The sequence below is a fragment of the Protopterus annectens genome, chromosome 9.part0 (genome assembly GCF_019279795.1).
Source record: "Protopterus annectens isolate FY-2018-M chromosome 9.part0, PAN1.0, whole genome shotgun sequence".
NCBI lineage: Eukaryota > Metazoa > Chordata > Ceratodontiformes > Protopteridae > Protopterus > Protopterus annectens.
The window spans coordinates 1606618457-1606639644 of NC_056743.1; the positions used below are offsets into that span (position 1 = coordinate 1606618457).

Below are 21188 nucleotides of genomic sequence, written 5' to 3' on the forward strand. Positions count from 1 at the left end.
CTTTAGTCCTTCAAGCATTGACCTCTCCGCCTTTCGAACCTGCCGGTTCAGTCCCTATGAAATTCTTGTCTTGGAAGACGGCATTCCTGGTTGCCATCACCTCAGCTAAAAGGGTTTCAGAGTTACAGGCCTTATCCTCCATGCCACCCTGTTTGATTTTTCGCACGGACAGGGTTTCGCTGTGTACAAACCCCTCCTTCCTTCCCAAGGTGTCCCCAGCAGCCAATATTAACCAATCTATAAATTTGCCAGCCTTCTTCCCAAATTTCCAAAATAAAGGCGAATATAGACTCCATTTATTGGACGTCCATAGGTAGCTTCGTTTTTACCTTCATAGGACTAAACCCTACCGAAAGTCGGATCAACTGTTTGTCTCATTTTCAAAACCATGTTTGGGCAAAGCAGTTTCGACGTGTCCTTAGCAAAGTGGATCACTCTTTGTATTGCACAAGTATACAAGGACAAAGGCTTATCTCCTCCTGGCTTACTGAAGGCTCATTCCACTAGATCAGTGGCCACTTCTGCAGCTTTCTGGTCAAAAGTACCTTTAGATGATATCTGTGCGGCAGCCATGTGGGCCAATTCGCATACATTTATCTCTCATTATAAATTACATTTGATTTCTAGAGGGAGAGCATCCTTTGGCTATGCGGTGCTCAGAAATATCATTCCATAAGGTCTTCCCAGGAATACTAGTAGCTGGGGACTCTGTCCCATATGTGTAGACAGAATGAAGTTAACTACTTCAGATAAAGAAGTTATGTACTCACCATAACGTTCCATCTGAGTAGTTAGACTTCATTCTTCTGCACCTTCCCTCCCTCCATCCCCCTCACTATTCAGGTCTTATCCTGTTTGGATTGTGGGTTACGTTGCTAGTTAGTGACAGCAAACTCGATCTGGGGTTAGTCAGGAGGAAGTGATGTATTATAGGTAGGGGAGGAGCTTGGAGCTCGGAGCTGATGCTTGTAAAAGTTTTGCTGGCTCGGATCCGAATCGGATCCGAATACCCATATGTGCAGAGGAATGAAGTCTAAATACTCAGATGGAACATTATGGTGAGTACATAACTTCTTTTTTTAGGCTATGTCAAAACAACAAAACTTGTGACATAAAAAAATACTCTACAGACAAACTAAAGTTCATGCTGCTTCATGGTAGGAGCCTGAACAGTAGCTGCACTCCTTGGAAGCACTCCACCTTGGAAGATGCTGACATCAGTGCAGTAACCGAGACTTGGTTCAAGGCCATAGAGAGTACTCCAGCCATGCAGGGCTACAATGCCTTCCACATGTTCAAACACCAAAACAATCGTGAAAGAACCAAAGGTGGAGGGTGTATCCATTTTCATTAAATCTAAATACACCTTGGAACTTGTGAAACAGTACAACCCTCTTGAGCTACTCCAGGTCCAAATAACTATAGGCAAAACATCCTACTACATAATAGCTAGCTACAGGTCCCTCATCTTGAATCAGGATAAACATACTGCTTACCTGGATTTGCTTGAATCACTCAGTATTCAGCCAAACACTTTGGTCATGGGAAACTTCAACTACCCATCCATTGATCGGGTGGCTTACACAAGCACAAACATGGCTGCACTGAGGTTCCTGGACTTTAACTCAAATGCACTGGAACTGTTAGTCTGCATCCCAACAAGAGGCTCAAATGTCCTAAACCTAGTACTTATACCAACATGGGGAGCAACTGCACTACCTCCAATGTGTCGTCTGTCATAGTTAAGTCAGACCATATATCTGTCACTTTTGAAGTAAATATCAGACCTGATACCCCACAGGAACAAAAAATAAATACATTTCTCCAAAGCAAACAGTTGCCTCCTAAGAAATAGTAGAAATGGTTTCAAAGCCCCTGCTAATACAGGCAGCAACAACTCCTATGCAGAAAAGTACACAAACGCCCTATATAGATGCAAATGTATTGACTCTGCAGTACCTGACCGGACTAAAACTGGGTTGTCTCGCAAAAAGAAACCACCCTGGTAGACTGCAAGTATAAACAAGTTGGATAACAAAAGAAGGAAATGGATATCTAAGAGCAAGAAGGAATGTACTCAGCAAAGGAAGACTACCCTACACAGCGTAAACAAGCAAATCAGAAACCTTGTAAAGTCCTCTAAAGCAAGTTACAAGACTAGGCTGGTATCCCTAGCTAAACATTCATAAGCATTCTTTAACTATGTCCAAAACTTCAAAGGGAATATCCAGCTGTGTGCAAACTTGTAGTGAATGGCACTACTCGCACAGGACCTGAAGAAATTGCCTACCTGCTGGCTGACAGATTTGGTGACAGTCTCACCCCCTTGTCCCCACCAGCCGTACCCCATGGCATTCCTAACACTTGTCTTCTACCATTTATCTCTAAAGAAAAGGTCATTCAGGCACTGTCCAAGGCCATAAATATGGCTTCAGTGGGATCAGATGACATCCTAGGCTGCATACTTAACAATCTAAAACCAGACCTAGCATGAACCCCTTAGCTGGCTTTCTAACCACAGCCTGAGCAGTGGTTTTCTGCCAGAGGGGTGAAGAACAGCAGTAGCGATCCTGTTGCACAAAGAGGGTTCATCAACCAACCCTGGGAACTGTAGACTCATTAGCCTGACCAGCCTTATCTGCAAGGCCATGGAAAGAATCATTATGGACCTTATCAACCAGGACATAAGCAACCTTCAAACACTTGAGCCTACCTAGTTTGGTTTTGTCAAGGGTAGATCTTGCTTATTAAACCTGTTGAACGTCTTTGAGAGAGTCACCAAAGCCCTGGATGAGGGTAAAACAGTACAAACTGCCTATCTTGATTTATCCAAGGTGTTTGACACAATTCCCCACTTAGGGATCATTGAGAAACTTTCCCAGAGGGGTATCAACCCATTCGTCACTAGATGGAGAGCAAACTGGCTCACAGAACACATACCGTTAAAGTTGGGGAAACCACCTCCACCAGTAGACCAGTTACCAGTGGTGTACCAGAACGATCTGTACTGGGCCCTCTACTGTCTGGAATTTATTTTTCTGAAGTCCATTCAAAAGTTGATGGCCTATGGGTTACTAAGTTTGCAGACTACTGTAAATTGTGTGTAATCATAGAGTCCCCCAACAACATCAACAAATTACAGAAAGGACTGATGCAACAAGTTACAGAAAGGACTGATGCAGACAAACATTTGGTGCCAGGGACATGGACTGAAACCAAACACAAATAAAGTGCCTCATTATCCCTGTTGGCAGAGGAGTAGTCCCTGCTAAGCGACCTGTGCCTGGCGTACAGAGCAATCTCTGATCCTGCCCTAAAGGAAATGCACATCGCAAATTGAATGGAACAAGAGTCACTCATTCCAGAGATCTCAGCCTGGCCTGCAACATTAATAGAGTTTGCACAACAGTCAGATATGTCTCCCAGAGATTGCTGCTCCTCTGGAATAAGCTCCCACTTCATGTGAAGCAGAGCTCCTCAATGCCCCTATTTAAGTGCACCCATGACAATTGGGTGGGAAACAACAAATTCACCCTAGGGGTGGCACCTATGGCCCTCATGGACAGGTGCACTCTGTCATTGTTTGCAGAGTGATACTGTGATCAGCACCATCTAACTATGGTCAGCTAGGGTACTGGGGGGGTTGCATGGCTAGGCTTGTAAAGTTCCTAGGGCCATTAGCCTAGTAACTGCTTATGAATCTGTAAGAAAATTGTTTAATTCTGTTACTTCACTCAACTCAAGTTTGAAAGATCAAAATGTTTTGGCAGGGTAATATGCATTTAAGTCATCAGGGTAACGGAATGTTTACTTCTTTGCTTAAGTCGATTAGCCCATTTATATAAACGAAGAGCAGGGATTTTATATTGAACAAAAGTCTAATTATAAGTTAAAATGTCGTCTTTGTGATACAATAAGTTTAAATAAAGTTCTAGAATTAAGCGTTGGAGCAATATGTGCTAAATATAATGTTGTTTATTTCATCTAGACTTGGTTCATTGAGTTTAATTGCCTGTTAGCATTAAAAGGATTTAAGGGCCGTCATAAAGTATGGGCAAATTAGAATGGAGGTGAGGTGTCTATATATGTTAATAACAGTATTTAATCAATATCTATTTTTATTTGCAACAAGACAAATTATTGATGTGAATATTGGAATTGGTAATTTCAGTTATGATGTGGCACTTTAAAATCTTCACAGTCAGTCAAGTTTCAGTTTGGTTGCTTTTACTGAAATATTGGAAAAAAATCTTTTTAAATGGTTTTGATATTATAGCTGATTTAAATGCTCCTCATTTAGATTGGGGCAATGCTGTTTTGAAAAGTAAAGGTATAGCTACTGTTAAAATTAGTTTAAATTTAGGTTATACCCAAGTAGTAAATAAATCTGCTAGGGAAACCCATATTGGATGTTGTTTGGGTGAAGGATTTTGATTCAGTATGTTTTGTTGAAACTGAACCTGAGTCAACCAGTTCTGATTATCTTTGTGTTTGTTGTAAAGTTAACAAATTTCTGACTAAGGACAAATGTGTTGATGTCCCCAAGTATAAATTTTATCACTCAGACTGTAATATGCTGTCTACAGAGTTAACTAAATGGGATTGGTATGAGATTTAAAAAAAAAAAAAAAAAAAAAAAAAAAATATTTTTGCTGGCAATCAATTGTTTACTCATGTAATTATTCTCGTATTTAACTTTTTTCCTTGGGGACTACACAATTATTTTTTTGTAATTGCTATTTTTTGCGGATTATTTGTATAAATGTTTCCTTTTTCTGTCCTTGTTATTGTCTCGGAGCTTTTCTCCTCTGGCCTCTACTGAAAATGGACATATATCCAGTTAGACTAGCCTGGTCAACAAATGTAAAATAAAATAAATAAATTAATTAATTAAAAAACAGGTCACTTGGATTGTTTGGATATATTTTATCAATGGTCATATTCCCTTATTGATGATTTTGTTTTTTAAAGAAGGGGAGTAGGAAAACTTGAGAGGAAAAATTGCTTGGTAGACCTGTAGTTTGGAAAGCTATAATGTTTGGGAGAAAAAACTTTGAAAGTTATTTAAGAAATCACTTAATACATAGAAAAGGAACACGTACAGGATATTTAGGATGGTCTATTCATAGGATCATAGGAGATTACTAGGCTAATGTCTCTGGGGCCCTTACAAGCCTAGCCAAGAGTTTATCCCCAAAAAAGAAACCTCAATCAGCACATGTCACCCCTGTCATTGAGGGACATGGGTGGAACCCCTGGGGCAAATTTGTGGTTAACCGTCAAGAGTACTTAAATGTAGGTTAGTAAGGAGAACTAAGAAGAATTATGAGTTAAATTTGGCTTCTCACACTGTAGATAACAAGGCTGTCTTTAATCATCTAAGGAACTATAAAAAAGAGCACTGCACAAATATTACTTTGATGAATGTTTCATTTTTGACCCTTGAAAAAGTTTTCAGTTCTGTCAGTATCATTTTGATTTATGAAAGTTTTCAAGAGTGTTCTGGATCGTGCCCTTTTATCTCAGTGAATGAGGATTAAAAAGCATTAAAAACTATTAAGCATGTTTCTTAACCTGGTCTCAACAACCCAACATTTTTTTTATCTAGTATTTATAAATCTTTGGTACCTTGTATTTGGTGGGTGTTAACCTGTAATTTGTAATCTGGTTATGTTCCATATAGTTGGAGATCTGCTACTGGGGAAGTAATTGTTCTCAATTTTCGCTCAGTGAATTTGACTTGTATTATTGGTAAATGTTTTGAGTGAGCTGTTTTAAAGTTATTTAATTGGGATATTCTGGATTTAGAAACTTTTTCAACATGGATTTAGAACAGGTAGATTTTCTATGTCTAATTTAATTTTTACCAGAATGTATAGGGGATAGTGATTAAGGCAGTGGATGGTAGTGTATTTCTATCTTCTTAGAGCTTTTCACTATGTCCCTCACAGTGAGGTTGTCAAGATCATGTATGATATTAAAGTAAATAATTATAATATGGATAAATAATTGGTTGACATCCAGAACTATTAAGAGTTAAAGTTGGAAATGCGTTCTCAGAGGGGTCAGTAATCACTGTTGTGGTCCCTTAAGGGTCTGTTTTGTTCAGTTTATGGCAAATTTTCTGACCGAGATCAGAGTTTGAATTAGCAAGTTTGCTAACTACTCCAAATTGGATCAATTGTGAATTCAGCAAATGATCAAGCTAGACTTCAAGGGTTGATAGATAATTATTTTTGTGGTCCAAGAATGCATCAATGGAATGGAATGTTAAGAAGACAAATTACATTTTGGAGCTAATAACTTATCTTTTCCATATGCAATGGACCATGAGGTAATGAACGCTAATATTAAGATTAAGGGCTTGTGGAAGAGAATAACCTTAATAGGGTTGTTAAAATGTTTTTCTGTAAAAAATGACATCATAAGAAATATATCCAGAAGGGTTGAAAGGGTTTTACTCCCCCATATATATCTGCTGTTAGCCTGTATATTGAATATTGTGACTCAGCTTGTCTGTATAATCTTGGCCAGACACAAAAATTAGAATTCAGAGATTTTGTACTAGATACGATAAATAGGGTTAAGCATTTAAGCTATTCAGATAGGGCAATGGAGTCATTGTGTTCATTTAGTTGTAGGTTACTGTGGAATGATCTTAGTTTAGTGTATAAATGTTTGGGAGATGAAATCTTGGCAGCCATTCTAGGTATTATTTGGATATAAAAAAACAGAAACTAGAAATGTTGGCTTGTTTGCTGCAGAGAGTCTTTTCATGGAAGAGTATGTTCTTCCTGAAATGGTCTTCCCTTAAAAATTAGAATGGCCAATAGTTCAGAAATATACAAGTAGGATTTGGTTGATTATTTAAGAGGCAGGGTGTTTGTTACTAGTTACTGTTGCCAAACTCAATTGAGGTCTCTTAAGAGGCTTTGAGTTTGAGATACCCATACACTGAATATTGGCACCAGCTTTCAAAACTGTTAAAAATTCATATTAAGAGATTCTGGAAGTGCAAATATTATCTGGTGTGTTGGACTGGAGTCCAATCTCTCTATGGGTAGACTATTCAAAATACCCTAATTCCTTGATTGACTGTGGCCATGGATGTCTCCACTCTAGTGTGGGAGGGGACATTATTTGAATCAGACTGTCCAGGTTACATCATTGATCCAGAAGACCAATCTGCACAGCAGCATTCTGCAGATGAGGGCCATCTTTCTCAATCTGTAGATGTCCCAAGACTCCATTCCCACCTGTAATCACAGTCCAGTCTGACAACACAGTAGTGATTTGGTATTTAAACAAATAGTGTGGACCATGTTTCTATCCTCTTTATCAGGAGAGCATAAAAGTATGGGACTGAGCCCTTACTACCACTCTCCTAGCTGCTTGTTATTACCCAAGATAAGACAGTTTTCTAGCAGATTAGCTCATTCGCTGTCTGCAGATGCCCTGTGTATGTGTGTGTGTGTGTGTGTGTGTGTGTGTGTGTGTGGTTTGTGAAATAGTCAGTAGCATGAAACGTCTTCCTTTACTGTTAGAAACCTTGCCATGACCTGCTTGTATCCCTGATCACCTACAAATGCAGCAACATTTTTTTCTGTTTTCTTCCTTTGAGAGGATGTACTAGGGATCCAGAAGATCATGGGGGGGTCTCTGCACTTGCGTCTGTTCTCTTTATCCTCAATTTCCTGGAGAATGCCAAACTTTGCAAGTCATAGTGGTCATATCATCCCCTTTTTTGGATCCTACAAGAGTGGGTCTCCCTGTTTTGCCTTGTTTATTGGATGGACCTCTGTGGCTGAAGCCTTCCAAGAGTCTGTTATCTTGTCTGTTTTGGAAGCTTTACCTAGACATTAACCTCCAATCCTTCAGGCTAACTGCTTGGTGTCTTTGCAGTTCTGTTGATGGAGAAAGTAATCCAGATTCATTCATTCTGCACCTGGAGAACTGGTACTAAAAATATTTACTTAGTATATCGACCCATTTTTTTCTTTAAAGGCCACAGTCCGACATCTAAAGCCTTTTACAGCCTGTGTACCAAGCATGTTAAGACTATATATTTGGACTTGGTTCTCCTTCTGTTAAGGTCCACTTAGGAGCCATATGGAATTTGCATCAAGGTGCTGAATTACAACTGTTTATCTTCACTAAAGGTGTAACATTGAGGGGCACCTTCCTGCTTTGGCTTCCTCAAGTCTGATCCCCGTAGGCGCTCTATTTCATCCATAAAGCTTAATCTACCTTCCTTTTTTAGCCTGCTTCATTTGCAGATTTAAATATCTGTGTTGTGTTTCCAGTAATCGTTACCTCAACCAGAAGGATTTCTGAGCTCCAAGCTTTGTATGCCAACCCTCTGTATCTCATATTTCACAATGTGTGTCCATAAAGATGAATCTTTCCTTTAGGCCAGAAATGCCCACAAAATTAATTGTTACTCAGTCTATTGACCTTTTCAGTCTTTTTGTAATTACGGTAACCATAGATATGCATCAACAACTTGGATTATAATAAATTCCATAAGGAAGCACCCACAGCTTTTTTCATTTTCCTCCAAAAATGGTTTCCGTAGTATCCAAGATAACCTTTCTTTTGGTTTTCAGATTTAATTTTATTGGTGGTATCTCAAACCTTTACCATAAATTACAGATATCCATGCAACTAAAGCAATTGCCACTTTGCAAGCCTTCTTTAGAAATGCTTCATAGATTTGTGCAGCTGACATGTACTTGCAAGACACTGCAAGTTGGATGTGTTTTCCAGTTCTAAGCCTTCCATTGGGCCATCATTATTTTTGCCCTTCTTTCTTGACAACCACCCAAGAGGATCAGGATTAGGTGATAAAACTATATGAAAATGATGTACTTAGTGAAATGATAGATGTGCATTAGCAGCTTCACTGTCCTCACTGTTCCTCTTCTCCTTCCACACCACAGCCCTGCTGGTCACCTTTGTAGTAAGGGGGATCAGTACTAGAGAAAGATTTGTTTAATTTAGTGCTTAACTTTGCATGGGCTATCAGTGATTTGAAGAGGTATATTGACATGCTCGCATTATGGGAAAGGGGAAGGACTAAGTTAGCCTGAAAAAGTTTTAGCTGTTTGAATAAGTTCTATTGTTAGTATTTTTGGTGATTGATGTGAAAACACCGAAGCAGATTTATCTTTATGGTAAATGTGTAACTTTCTTATATAGACCAGAAAATATTCCTGTGTCAGTGGACTTCTGTATGAGTCTGTGTTGGTGTTTACAAGGGAGGAAGCCACTGTAGTCACAGTTTTTGGATGCTTTGGAGATTTCTAGCCAGAGAAGACCTTCATAAAAGAAGATATAACCCAAAGTTTATGATTTATGGTTGCAGTGACATTTTGAAAATTTGAGATCAGGTATACTTGGTCCATAGCTGTACTACATTTTTTGACGATGTTTGCAAGTGGGTTAAACAAACATTTGGGCACCTGGGAGAACCACATTTGTGTGTCTCATATGTTATGCCATAACATGCATCAGTGTGTGTGCATGAATTGTCCCATCTTCTCAGTATATTGCAAGACTCTGGTGGAGAAAATGAACCAGTCATAGGACCCATCCTGGAAACTGATCTTAATGGATCAGTTGATATGGTAAGAAAATGTTCTGTAATGTCATTACATTTTGCCTGTGCTTTTATATGTGATTTAGTACTTAACGTCTGTGAAGTATTCATGAGAAAGTGGTGTATACATGAACGTGCTGGCCTACTCTCACATGTGAGGAAGAAATTGACATGAAAGTTCATATGGAGTACAGACTAAATATACAGTAGATATAAAAAGTGTACACACCCCTGTTAAAATGCCAGGTTTTTGTGATATAAAAAATGAGACCACAATAAATCATTTCAAAACTTTTCCCATCTTTAATGTGACCTATAACCTTTACAATTCATTTGAAAAGCAAATCTGTTATGGGGAAAAATATAAAAAGTAAAAAACGTACAATAAGCTGGTTGCATAAGTGCACATACCCTTAAATCAATTCTTTGTTGAAGCAACTTTTGATTTAATTACAGCATTCAGTCTTCTTTGGTACGGGTCTATCAGCATGGTACATCTTGACTTGGCAATACTTGCCCACTCTTCCTTGCAAAAGCGCTCCAAATCTGTCAGATTGCGAGGGTATCTCTTGTGCACAGCCCTCTTCAGGTCACCCCACAGCTTTTCTATTGAATTTTGGTCTGGGCTCTGGCAAGGCCATTCCAAAACTTTGATTTTCTTCTGGTGAAGCCGTTCTTTTGTTGATTTGGATGTATGCTTGGGGTCATTGTCATGCCGAAAGGTGAAATTCCTCTTCATCTTAAGTTTTCTGGCAGATGCCTGAAGGTTTTGGGCCAAAAGTGACTGGTATTTGGAACTGTTCATAATTCCCTCCACCTTAACTAAAGCCCCAGTTCCAGCTGAAGAAAAGCAACCCCAAAGCATGATACTGCCACCACCATGCTTCAGCGTGGGGATGGTGTTCTTTTGGTGATGTGAAGTATTGCTTTTGCACCAAACGTACCATTTGGAATTGTGGCCAAAAAGTTCAACTTTGGTCTCATCAGACCATAACACATTTTCCCACATGCTTTTGGGAGACTTGATGTATTGTTTTGCAAATTTAAGCTGGGCGTGGGTGTGTTTCTGTGTAAAAAAAAAAAAAAAAAGGCTTCTGGTAACCCTATCCCATAGTCCAGACATATGTAGAAAACAGGAGATTGTTGTCACATGTAGTACACAACCTGTACTTGCCAAAAATTCCTACAGCTCCTTCAGTGTTGCTGTAGGTCTCTTGGCAGCCTCCCTGACCAGTTTTCATCTCGTCTTTTCATCAATTTTGAAGGGACATCCAGTTCTTTGCAATGTCACTATTGTCCCATATTATCTTCACTTTTTGATGAAGGTCTTCACTGTGTTCCATGGTATAGCAAATGCTGTGGAAATTTTTTGTACCCTTCTCCTGACTGATACCTTTCAACAATGAGATCCCTTTGATGCTTTGTAAGCTCTCTCTGAACCATGGCTTTTGCTGTAGCAGGAAACTAAGTAAATGTCAGGAAAATCCTACTAGGACAGCTGAACTTTATTTGGGGTTAGTCAGAGTCTCTTTAATTGATGGTAGGTGTGTACCCAAGAAGACTGAATGCTGTAATTAAATCAAAAGGTGATTCAGCAAAGTATTACTTTAAAAGGGTGTGCACACCTATGCAACCAGCTTATTTTAAGTTTTTTATTTTTTATATATTATATATTTTCACCTAACAGAGTTTGTTTTTCAGTTGAATTGTACAGGTTATAGGTCACATTAAAGGTGGGAAAAGTTTTGAAATGATTTATTGTGGTCTCATTCTTTTATATCACAAAAACCTGGCATTTTAACAGGGGTGTGTACACTTTTTATATCCACTGTATCTTTAAAGTCCCGTTTGCACAAATGTAAACAATTATTTTTGGTCATAAGAGTTTAATTTGTGTGTGCACGTTGGGTTTTGTTCAGGTGAGCAGACTAGAATAAAACTGCTCCATAGAGTGAACTAACATTGACCTGCTGAGAAAGGGAATGCTGTCAATCTGTCGGCAGTTGTTTCTTGGCTGCTGATAGTTACAAAAAAATTAAGCCAAACACCTTTTGGCAATTCAAAAAAAAAAAAAAAAAACACTTGTTTTTCTGCCCCCCCCCCCCCTCTGCATCTCCCCCCTCAAAATTATATATACCAACTCCAAGGTTGCCCAACAGTGGAGAAAAGGGAAAACTCCACTGTCATTGAAAGGTGTTTCGACACAAGGTCTCCAGCCTTTCAGTAGCTTAAGAAATGGCTGTTGGTAGAATGACTGCACCCCTCAAGAAAGGTACATCGTTTTCCTCCCTTGTTTCTTTTATTTATCATATGAATGACTAGCAAAAGTATTCAAAGCATGTTTGTTTGTGTGTATTTTTGCTTTCATATCCTTATCTGTAGCAAGAAGCTTGTACTGAATGCATATTCTGTTTTTCAGAGAATCCGGGAAGGCAGCATTATTGACAGAATTGCAGTGATTAATGTTGGCGATATGATTGAATCAATTAATGGACATAGCCTTGTTGGTTGTCGACATTTTGAAGTAGCAAAGATGTTGAAGGACTTGCAGAAAGGAAAAACATTTACATTAAAGTTGGTTGAACCTTTAAAGGCTTTTGGTGAGCACCTTTTTGTCCTACTGTTGCACAAATATTTTTAAATGAAAAGCATTTGTTGGACACATGTTTATTTGTGTGTTGTATTTCAAGAGAATGTCTTGCAACAAGTTATATCTCCAAAACTGATTTTAACAAGTATTCATGCGCTGTGATGCATATTAAAGCAAACATGGAAGACAGTGCAAATAGGCGTTTGACTTAGGAATAGGCAACTGTATTTTGGTAGCAAATACACTGCATAATGTAGTTAAGGATGCTTGCACTGGTAGCTTAACAGAAATATATACTTGTTATGTAATACATCTAGGTGGTTACTTTTGGGAATGGGAGAATTATATTATTTATTAACTTTTAAAATGGCTTTCTATATGCTTATTATTCTGGATGCGTCATTCACTGTTTTTGTTTAGTGTGACAGTTATGAGTCATGCACTGAGGGCACCTTGCCCTCTTTCTCCTATCTAGATGATCTCTTATTGGTTATACCCTCAACAGAATGAAGGATAATTTCAAAAGAGAGTCTCTAAGTAATTGTCATACCCATACCTTTTTGGGCTTATCCGAGACGAAACCTTTAGCAGTGCTGTCAGTGATAGATACGTAGGCAGATACATTTTGCATTGCATCTGTGTAGCCAGACTTACAACCCGCTGTTCTCAGGAAACATGATCATTTTACTGAATCGTGGATTCCTGCAATTATTCTTTATCAAAATCATTTGCCTGTATCATCATGTTGTCTGTGGATACCAAGGTGTTTATTAAGGCTTCAGTTAAGAATGTGCTTCTTAGTGACAGGAAGAATAAAATACTGGACCATGTTGAAAAGGTCTACACCTCTACCACCCAGGTCTCTTACTTTCCAAACTAACATTTCGGAACACTAGAGGATACTGCTGTCTCAGTTAAAGGACAAGACTGAAGGGAAAGCAGACAAAACCTGAGCGGTAGTAGTGAAAGATTTATGCAGCCTGTCTTCCCAGGTAGCAAAGCACTCCATCACATGTGGCTGTGATGCTGTTAATGCCTCATGCAGGACAGCAGCTTCATAGGTTCATACTAGGCTGTCTGCCCTAGGGCATTTATAAGCCTAGCCAGAGTGTGTTTGGCTTTCGCCACCCATTTTAAATGAATTTTGCTATGCCCTTTTTCGAGGTTAGTATACTGTGCCTCTGTCTAAGTAACACAGAAGTGATACCCGGGGTAAACCTACGATCTCCCATCCACTCATCAAGATTCCTCTTGAAGAGAGTCAATGAGGGACTCTACCTAACCTGGACTGGGATTTTATTCCAGAGTGAAGGGAGCCTCTGGGTTATGAATCTGTCCCTCCAGCATGTCCTATTTATTTCAGTGCTGAGGTTCAAGTCTCTCGAGCGCGTAGCTCGATGGGATTTGGATTTTCTGAGGTGCAGCATGTCCATTAATTCCGGGTTGGACATGGCTTTATACGTCAGGCACAGATCGCCTCTGAGCAGGCAGTATGCCACTGAGTAGAGCTGGAGTTTCTTTAACCGGGCAGCGTATGGCATCTGTTTGAGCCCTTTGATCCTCTTGGTGAGGTACTTTTGGGGTCTTTCCAGTTGCTGCAGGTGTCTGGTAAGGTCCATCCCAAAAGGGGCATTGTACTCAATTATGGGCCTGATGAGGGATGAGTAAAGAGGCACGATGACCTCCCCTGATCTAGATGTGAATCCCTTCATGATTAGGTGGGCTATATAAAATGTTTTTCTAACCACTTTGGCCACGTGGTTGTCAAATGAGAGATTGCTATCAACTTGGGTCCCCAGGTCCCTAATTACTTCTTCTGTACTTAATGGATTACCAGTTATGTGGTAATTTGTGGGCACTTTGTTTTTGCCAAAGGGGATGACTATACACTTTTTGGCGTTTAGCTTGAGGCCATGGCTCTGGCACCAGTTGTCTGTTTCTATGAGGCCCTTTTGGAGGATGCTTGTGTCGGCTGGAGAGTTGATTATGGCGCCCAGTTTGCAGTCATCTGCGAATTTGGTCAGCCACAGTCCTTCCGTGTTGGCCTCCGAGAAATATATACCGAACGAGAGGTCCCAGGACTGAGCCTTGTGGGACGCCACTTGTAACTGGTTTGGAGTCTGACATGGCTCCAGCAATTCTAACCATGTGGGTTCTGTCCTTGAGCCACCTGATAAGGACACGTGTCTGGCTGAGGACTACCTCTGAGTGACCATCATAAATTTCAGCTCTTGAAGGAATTGCTTTTCAGATCACCAGCACAAGAAGTGTATAAAACAAGAGAATGCAGTCAAATAGTTGTTTAACACCATGCCTATTCAGAGGCAGAGCAAAAGAAACAGGGGAGGTACCAAGATCCTGGAAAAAAGCTGTGGTGGCTGTAATACCTAAACATGGTAAAGACCAATGTCATCCAGCTTCATATAGGCTCATCTCAATTCTAAACTATGACTATTGTGTCTATGTCTGTAATGGCTAAAAGAGTGGCAAAGGTGTTGCAAATTTGCTAGATGTTGACCAATGTGTTTTTGTTGAGGGGAGGCAAACATTTGACAGCAAAAACCTTAATAGAACAATGATGTTCCAGAGAGAAACAGCTGTTATTTGTAGGTCGAGAAAGCATTTCATAGAGTAAACTGGGATTTTATCAGTAGGGCAATAGAAGCATTTGCATTTCCTGATTCAATAAGGTTAATTAAAAGGAAGCATGAAGGAGCAGAGGCAAAAATCAAAGGGGAGGGTTCCTCTTTGATAAGTTGTGTCTGAACAGACACACCAAGCAGAGATGTCCTCTTTCCCCTTTGTTATTTGTTTTATGTTTAGAACCACTGGCAAAGAAAATAAGTGACTCAGAAACACAAGGATATAATTTGTACCCCCTTTTCCAATTTTTGCACATAAGGTCATGGTGTCAAATCAACACTGGCCATCATTTAGAGCTAATGTTCACAAAAATGCAGGGTAAGAAAAGTTGGCATTACTTGCAGAAGAAGTTACTTTGTACCTAATGGAACCAGAAACAGGACATCTCAGTGCTATGGAATATTCTGAGACTGTTTTTTTTTTTCAGGGTATAAACTTAAAGATAAAACAAAAGCTATAGCTATAAACGATGTACTCACACATGAATAAGTGTAGTAATACTCTTATTTAAAGGGACAAGATAAAATGAAGTATTTAGAGTATGGATTAAAAAGGATTTAGTTATGGCAGGTAAACATATCTGGGAATAGACTAAACAAAAGATAATACAAAAACTGAGAAACTGGAAGCTCTTGCCTATAGATATGTATAGCAAGATACAAGCAGTAAAATGTTTTTAAACCCTTTAGTTTTGTACACAGGTCATACATTTTTATCACACATAAGAGAAGTTGTGGACAGTAATTAATTAATAAAGCATTAAATGATTTTATTTGGGAGGGATAGACGGAAAGATACGTTGATCCTCCCCCCAACAGAGCAAAGAGGTTTAGGATTACCTGATTTGAAGGGATATTTCACAGCTACACAGTTAAATCTCCTATATATAAAACAAGCATAAAGCTACAATTCAAGTGGAAAGGGATGATAATGAAGTGGGGCCGGGATCATTCAAGAAATAAAAATGGGATTTTGGATGCAGATCCTTACAGAGAATAACAGTCATACAGAAATATTACATTCATAAAGTAGCAGAAATTATACTAAGAATTAAGAAGACACAGGAATGGAGAAAGGAGATTCTGCTGATAGAGATGACAGCAATTAGGGGTACATTGATTAGACAACAGGGGACTGGAATTTACTCGAGGAAACTAGCAAAGGAACCAAGGTGGTGACACCCCTGCACTGTTCCAGTAATCATGAAGCCTCAATCCTTACCACAGTGAGGGATATACACACTGGGAGGATGACAACTACACACACAGTAAAGTGCAATTTCCCTTAAGGGCACACAGAGATCACAGTCAGTCTGGGGCTGCCTTCTCCCTCTTTCTCCAGATCCCCAATAAGACTCCCTAATGGTCCAGCTATAGGGTTGAGATCTCAGCTGAGTGACCAAGATAAAACCTTCAACACCCTCTTTGCCCACCAAGTGCTTTGTGTCCTTGCCCAAGTAGCAGACACACACACATTGAGATTTGATTTATACACAAACACACACCTGGGAAAGGCTGGCACAGGTTTACTAGCTATGCCCCCTTCTACCCAGACTATAAGGTAGTTCCGACTGCCAGCAGCCACTACTTATCAGTTACTTAAGGCCCTTACCAAAGGGTGTTCAATCCTACTGTGTAATGTTACTATTATCCAAATGGTAGTCTGACCAAGCAAGGCTAGTGGAGTGGCCTGTGCAGTGTCACTCTAAGAGCTTAAATATGTCTCACAAACATCAGCCACAAAGATAGGTTTAAAGATATTTAATAATAATAAAAGAACAAGACAATACTCAATAAATCCAACACCATTACCTCAGGAGTTCAAAATCACAGGAAATATTTTAAAAATATTTATTCCCTCAAATAAATACAGAAAACATCTAAACTAATCTTTACTATTTCTATCTATATCTAAAAGAGATACTATGCCCTAAATATTACAGCAAGGCAAGTGCAGATGGTGATACGTGGATGTTTCTACGTCAGAGACAAAATATAACATGCCCAAGTCTCTCTCCGAGAGAATTCTTACATCAATATCAAATATTACTGCTGGGTTAGCTTGGATGGCATCACTTTTTGTCACCTGACTTAAGTTCCCAAACAAAACAGAAACTGACAGAATTAAATAACTCTGTGTTAAAAATGCATACCTCTCAAATGTTTGAAGATCTTGAAAATCATAAAACAGTAAAATACTTACAAAACAATGCAGAAGGCACCCTACTTCTAGACGTCCTGTCTCATTGCTGCATTGAAACTAACTTTTATAACACAATCGTAAAACAATTTAATTTCAACCTATTTTCTTGAAATTTTACAAGTTAATCTTCTATGTTCCAGCAGGGTATGCTGTGGTTATATTCTTGAAGCTCAGTGCTGTACAAACCCTGTTCCAACACATACTTCTGTATAAATCATATCAACATTCACAAATGACATAGAATTATTTACAAAATTCCAGACAGCTGGGCTGGCAGTGTCACATTTCTTCCCCTCCGAAAACTCAAGCTAGTTTTTCAAGTGACCCTTGAGAAATGTTGCTTGAGAGGATTAAGCCCATCTGCGTTGGTGTTGCTAACCCACTGAGGTGCTGCACTGTTGTATCATATGCTTCCAACCCTTGGCTCCACCTTAGTAACTTGGCATTCTGCTGGCTGGCTCGATGTAGCCATGTTAAGGGATTGTGGTCTGTAACTACAGTGAATTTCCTTCCATACAGATAAGATTGTGGGAACAATACATGCAGAAAACTGTTTTGAAGGAGGAATGAGGTTAAGGCAGGAACTGAATAATGTATGTAATGATGCTTGGATGATACGTCACATATACTGATATATATTCTATAATGTTTGTAAACATGAACTTGTTAATATGGTTGGATTACTTTTATATAAAAGTATGTTTGCCTACGTCACAAATGATAATTCAATTAAAAAACAAATTGACCCTGAGAGCAAAACTCAGTAGGTTAATGCTAACATCCATGTCAAGAGCACATAACCCCAATTATGATCAGATTCCAAATGACAACTCTTTGTAGTGCTTCGAGCTTCACCTGCACCCGTGTATTACAAAACAGAGAGAAAACAAGTGTTTTACGGTTTGGAAAGCTATAACACATGTAGTGCTGCTACAAAGAGAGTCAGCAAACTGGTGAAGTCTTCATTAACATTTAAAAAAAAAAAGTTCAGATGATCTTTAGTTGTGGCCACTAAGGGCTGTTAACAAAGCATATTGCTTATTCTTATTAGTATTCTCCTTGTAATAAAAAAGTAAATGCATCAGCAATACCCTTTACAAAGAGCGCTGGATCTAACCTTAGCAAACAGAAGAATGCCTGATGCGATATTCTATGATTAAACTGTTCTGTCAGCCTGTCAAAGTTATAATCCTACCTACCATTTCAGAAATGTGTGTGTGTGTGTGTGTGTATACACAAGCATACACACACATACAAGTTAAAGTTATAATCCCATTAAGTGTATTTATATCACAGTATGAAGAACATTAGAAGGCAGTTCAATTAGTTATGAATGCTGCATGCCTCTTTAGTACTTTATACTGGGGAAATATATGTCATGTTACTATTTGCGTACATTTTATTACCATATCATTATGGCAAAGAAAAAAACATTGCTATACTTGAAGCAATAAAATCCCACTAGGATGCAGTAAAAGAAATACCAGGTTGAACTTTTTTTTGGGGGGGGGGGGGGGCTGGCAATAAGTCAAAATAATGAACATTTCCCTCAGTTTTCTGTATTACAATATTTTGGAAAAAATCCTGGTGAAGTGTTCTCCTGAACTACTGCAACTTCTCAAACTCAAATCTTTCTGGAGGGACAAACAGACTTCCATATTCATCCATAACTATTTTTGCCTTAGTCACACAATCTAAAAAAAGACAGCAGCTGCCAAGAAATGTAACTATTATAGGTTGTGAGCTCAGTCTGACAGGTACTGCCTGCGTGAACACTGCATCTTTACAGCACCAACATCACACACAATCCATATACAGTTTTATCACAGCCCACATCCAGCAAGAGCTTCCCAGGAACAAGGCATGAAAAATGCATCATAAACAACAGCCTCACTATTCCTGGGAGCAAAGCTGGCATTTTATGGAGCAAGAAGCACCATTAAATAAATGACAACTCTGCTTGTAAATACGAGAGCCAACCACTAATATCATTCTCAACAACAGCAGTGTATTAGTTACTCTCCTGCAGCACAGAATTCTTCACACACAGATAACCACGGACTGATACCTTTACGTGTGTGTAGCAGACGGGCTTCAACTACTTACAAGACAACACTATTTGCTTAGCCCCAGTGGTGTTGCACACAAGAATCAAGTAGGGAAATAAATACAAAAAAGCTGATATTTTGTGGCAAATGAAAGTACTGTCTAATACTGCACTGAAAGCTTTAGCTGTATAAACTAGGTGAGACCAACAAGACCACAGCAAGTGAATCCAAGCAATCTGTTTGTCTTGAGGTCTTTGTCCTGTTATTTCAGTACCTCAGCCATCTGTTCCCATCACCAGATACAAGCTACAGCATTGTCAGAAGTACAACAAAATAGATTATTCTATTATAACTAGTTTTCAAAACCAAGATAAATCCCTTTTTCAGAAATGATAGTTTTAATCAAACCTAGACATAGTGTAAGGGGATCTGGACTCACGATAAATCAGACTTAGAAATCCCTGCCCTGTGCAGACTACAGGTACTTTATGGCCTTGTATCATCACTCTTTCCATGGAAATAGAGCTGGGCAACAGGTCCTGGGCATATCTCCCAATTTAAGAGGACAATATGGAGCACATATTGCAGCAATGTGTCACAAGTGGCCAAATCATACAACACTCTCTTGCACTGTGTAAAAAGTGTATAAACTTCATGGTTCATATGCAAAATGGTCTTTCTTCTATATGCAGTTGCCCTTTGCTTTTAAATTAAGCAATACAGATTGTTGAGTTGTGAATACTGTTTTGCTTTGCCATTATATTCTTCATTTAAAAAGAAACTGATGGACTGAAAACATGTCATGATCACCACAGCAAAACCCATCATACACTATGGAATATGTACTTCACTTAAAATAATGGGAAAAAAGGTATTCAGTTCAAAGCACCATTTCACCCACACACCATGAAATCTCCATAACTGCATGCGGTACCACTGTGAACATCCCTCTGGTAGTGTTGTGTATGTACAACCTCCCCCCCCCAAGTTCCCACAGCATCACTTTACCTTTTGCTAAGGTCTTCAACATAAAGAAATAACTGACAAGTTGAAATTGTCAGTCCATATGCAAAATAAAAGATAAAACACTGGTTAAGCAACAGGACACAAGTCAGAGACGGGGTTACCAACATTATCCCACACAGCTCTGTACTGGACCTTGTTTTTTTTAACTATTCTTCTCAGACTGGAAGTGAAAAATGGACCAAGAACAACCAAATATGCTGAGGATTATACACTGGAAAACATGAACTTGAGTAAGAGATGTTAATGTCCTTTAAGATTCTAATGTGATATACCCAAAATGCACACATGATGCAAAAGTAATCACCACAAAACAGTATCAGTGGTTGCAGCATGTTTGTGTACAGAAAGAGGTATGGAGCACCAGTCTAACAGTTCTTATCTGTGATCTGTTTGACCATGAAAAATTAGCCGAGTTTCTACACTTCTCTGCACATGAACAGGGCAGTCTTGGTCGGGGATTTCTCAGGGAGTTCACACTCTAGAAAACAGCAGTATCAGTTCTTTTGCTATCAACCTGGTGTTTATTCTTCACAAGGGCACTATTTATTTTGCTGCGCAATCAGTGGTAACCAGTATGTACTGGTGACCTTTATTCAACTTTACAAGCATGTCTAATATGTTCAGTGCTGGGCATTTAAATGAGACTTCCACTACAGGCAAGGGTGTCAAAGGGTTCTTAAATCTGTGGGTTAAGTAAAAATGTTCTATTTTCTTCATAACCTTAGCCCAGAAGAATCTAGCAAGAACTTCTAGTCTGTCTTACCAATATCCAAATGGCCATCCAAGAAATGACCATGTATAGGTTCATAGGTTCATAGGTTTATAGGTTTATACTAGGCTATCTGCCCTAAGGCATTTATAAGCCTAGCCCAAATTTTTGTGGCTTACGCCACCCCTTATATGAAAAAATACTGTGCCCATTAGTTTGTTGTGCCTCTGTCCAGCAGTGACACAGAGATGATTCCCGGGGTAAACCTACGATCTCCCATCCACAGGTATAGGTTCATAGGTTTTGTGCTGCCCTCATTACAAGTGCTCTAAAATGATTTGGTATTAATTACAGGCTCAATATTGTTTTTTT

General features: G+C 39.1%; 1 protein-coding gene across 1 annotated transcript in view; it reads left to right on the plus strand.

The window, feature by feature from the left end:
- Positions 1-21188, plus strand: part of GIPC1 (GIPC PDZ domain containing family member 1) — a 374161-nt gene that overhangs the window by 208553 nt on the left and 144420 nt on the right. The window contains exon 3 of the mRNA XM_044084547.1: positions 12018-12198. Within this exon, the coding sequence (XP_043940482.1) occupies positions 12018-12198 (181 nt within the window). The remainder of the gene's footprint in view (positions 1-12017; positions 12199-21188) is intronic.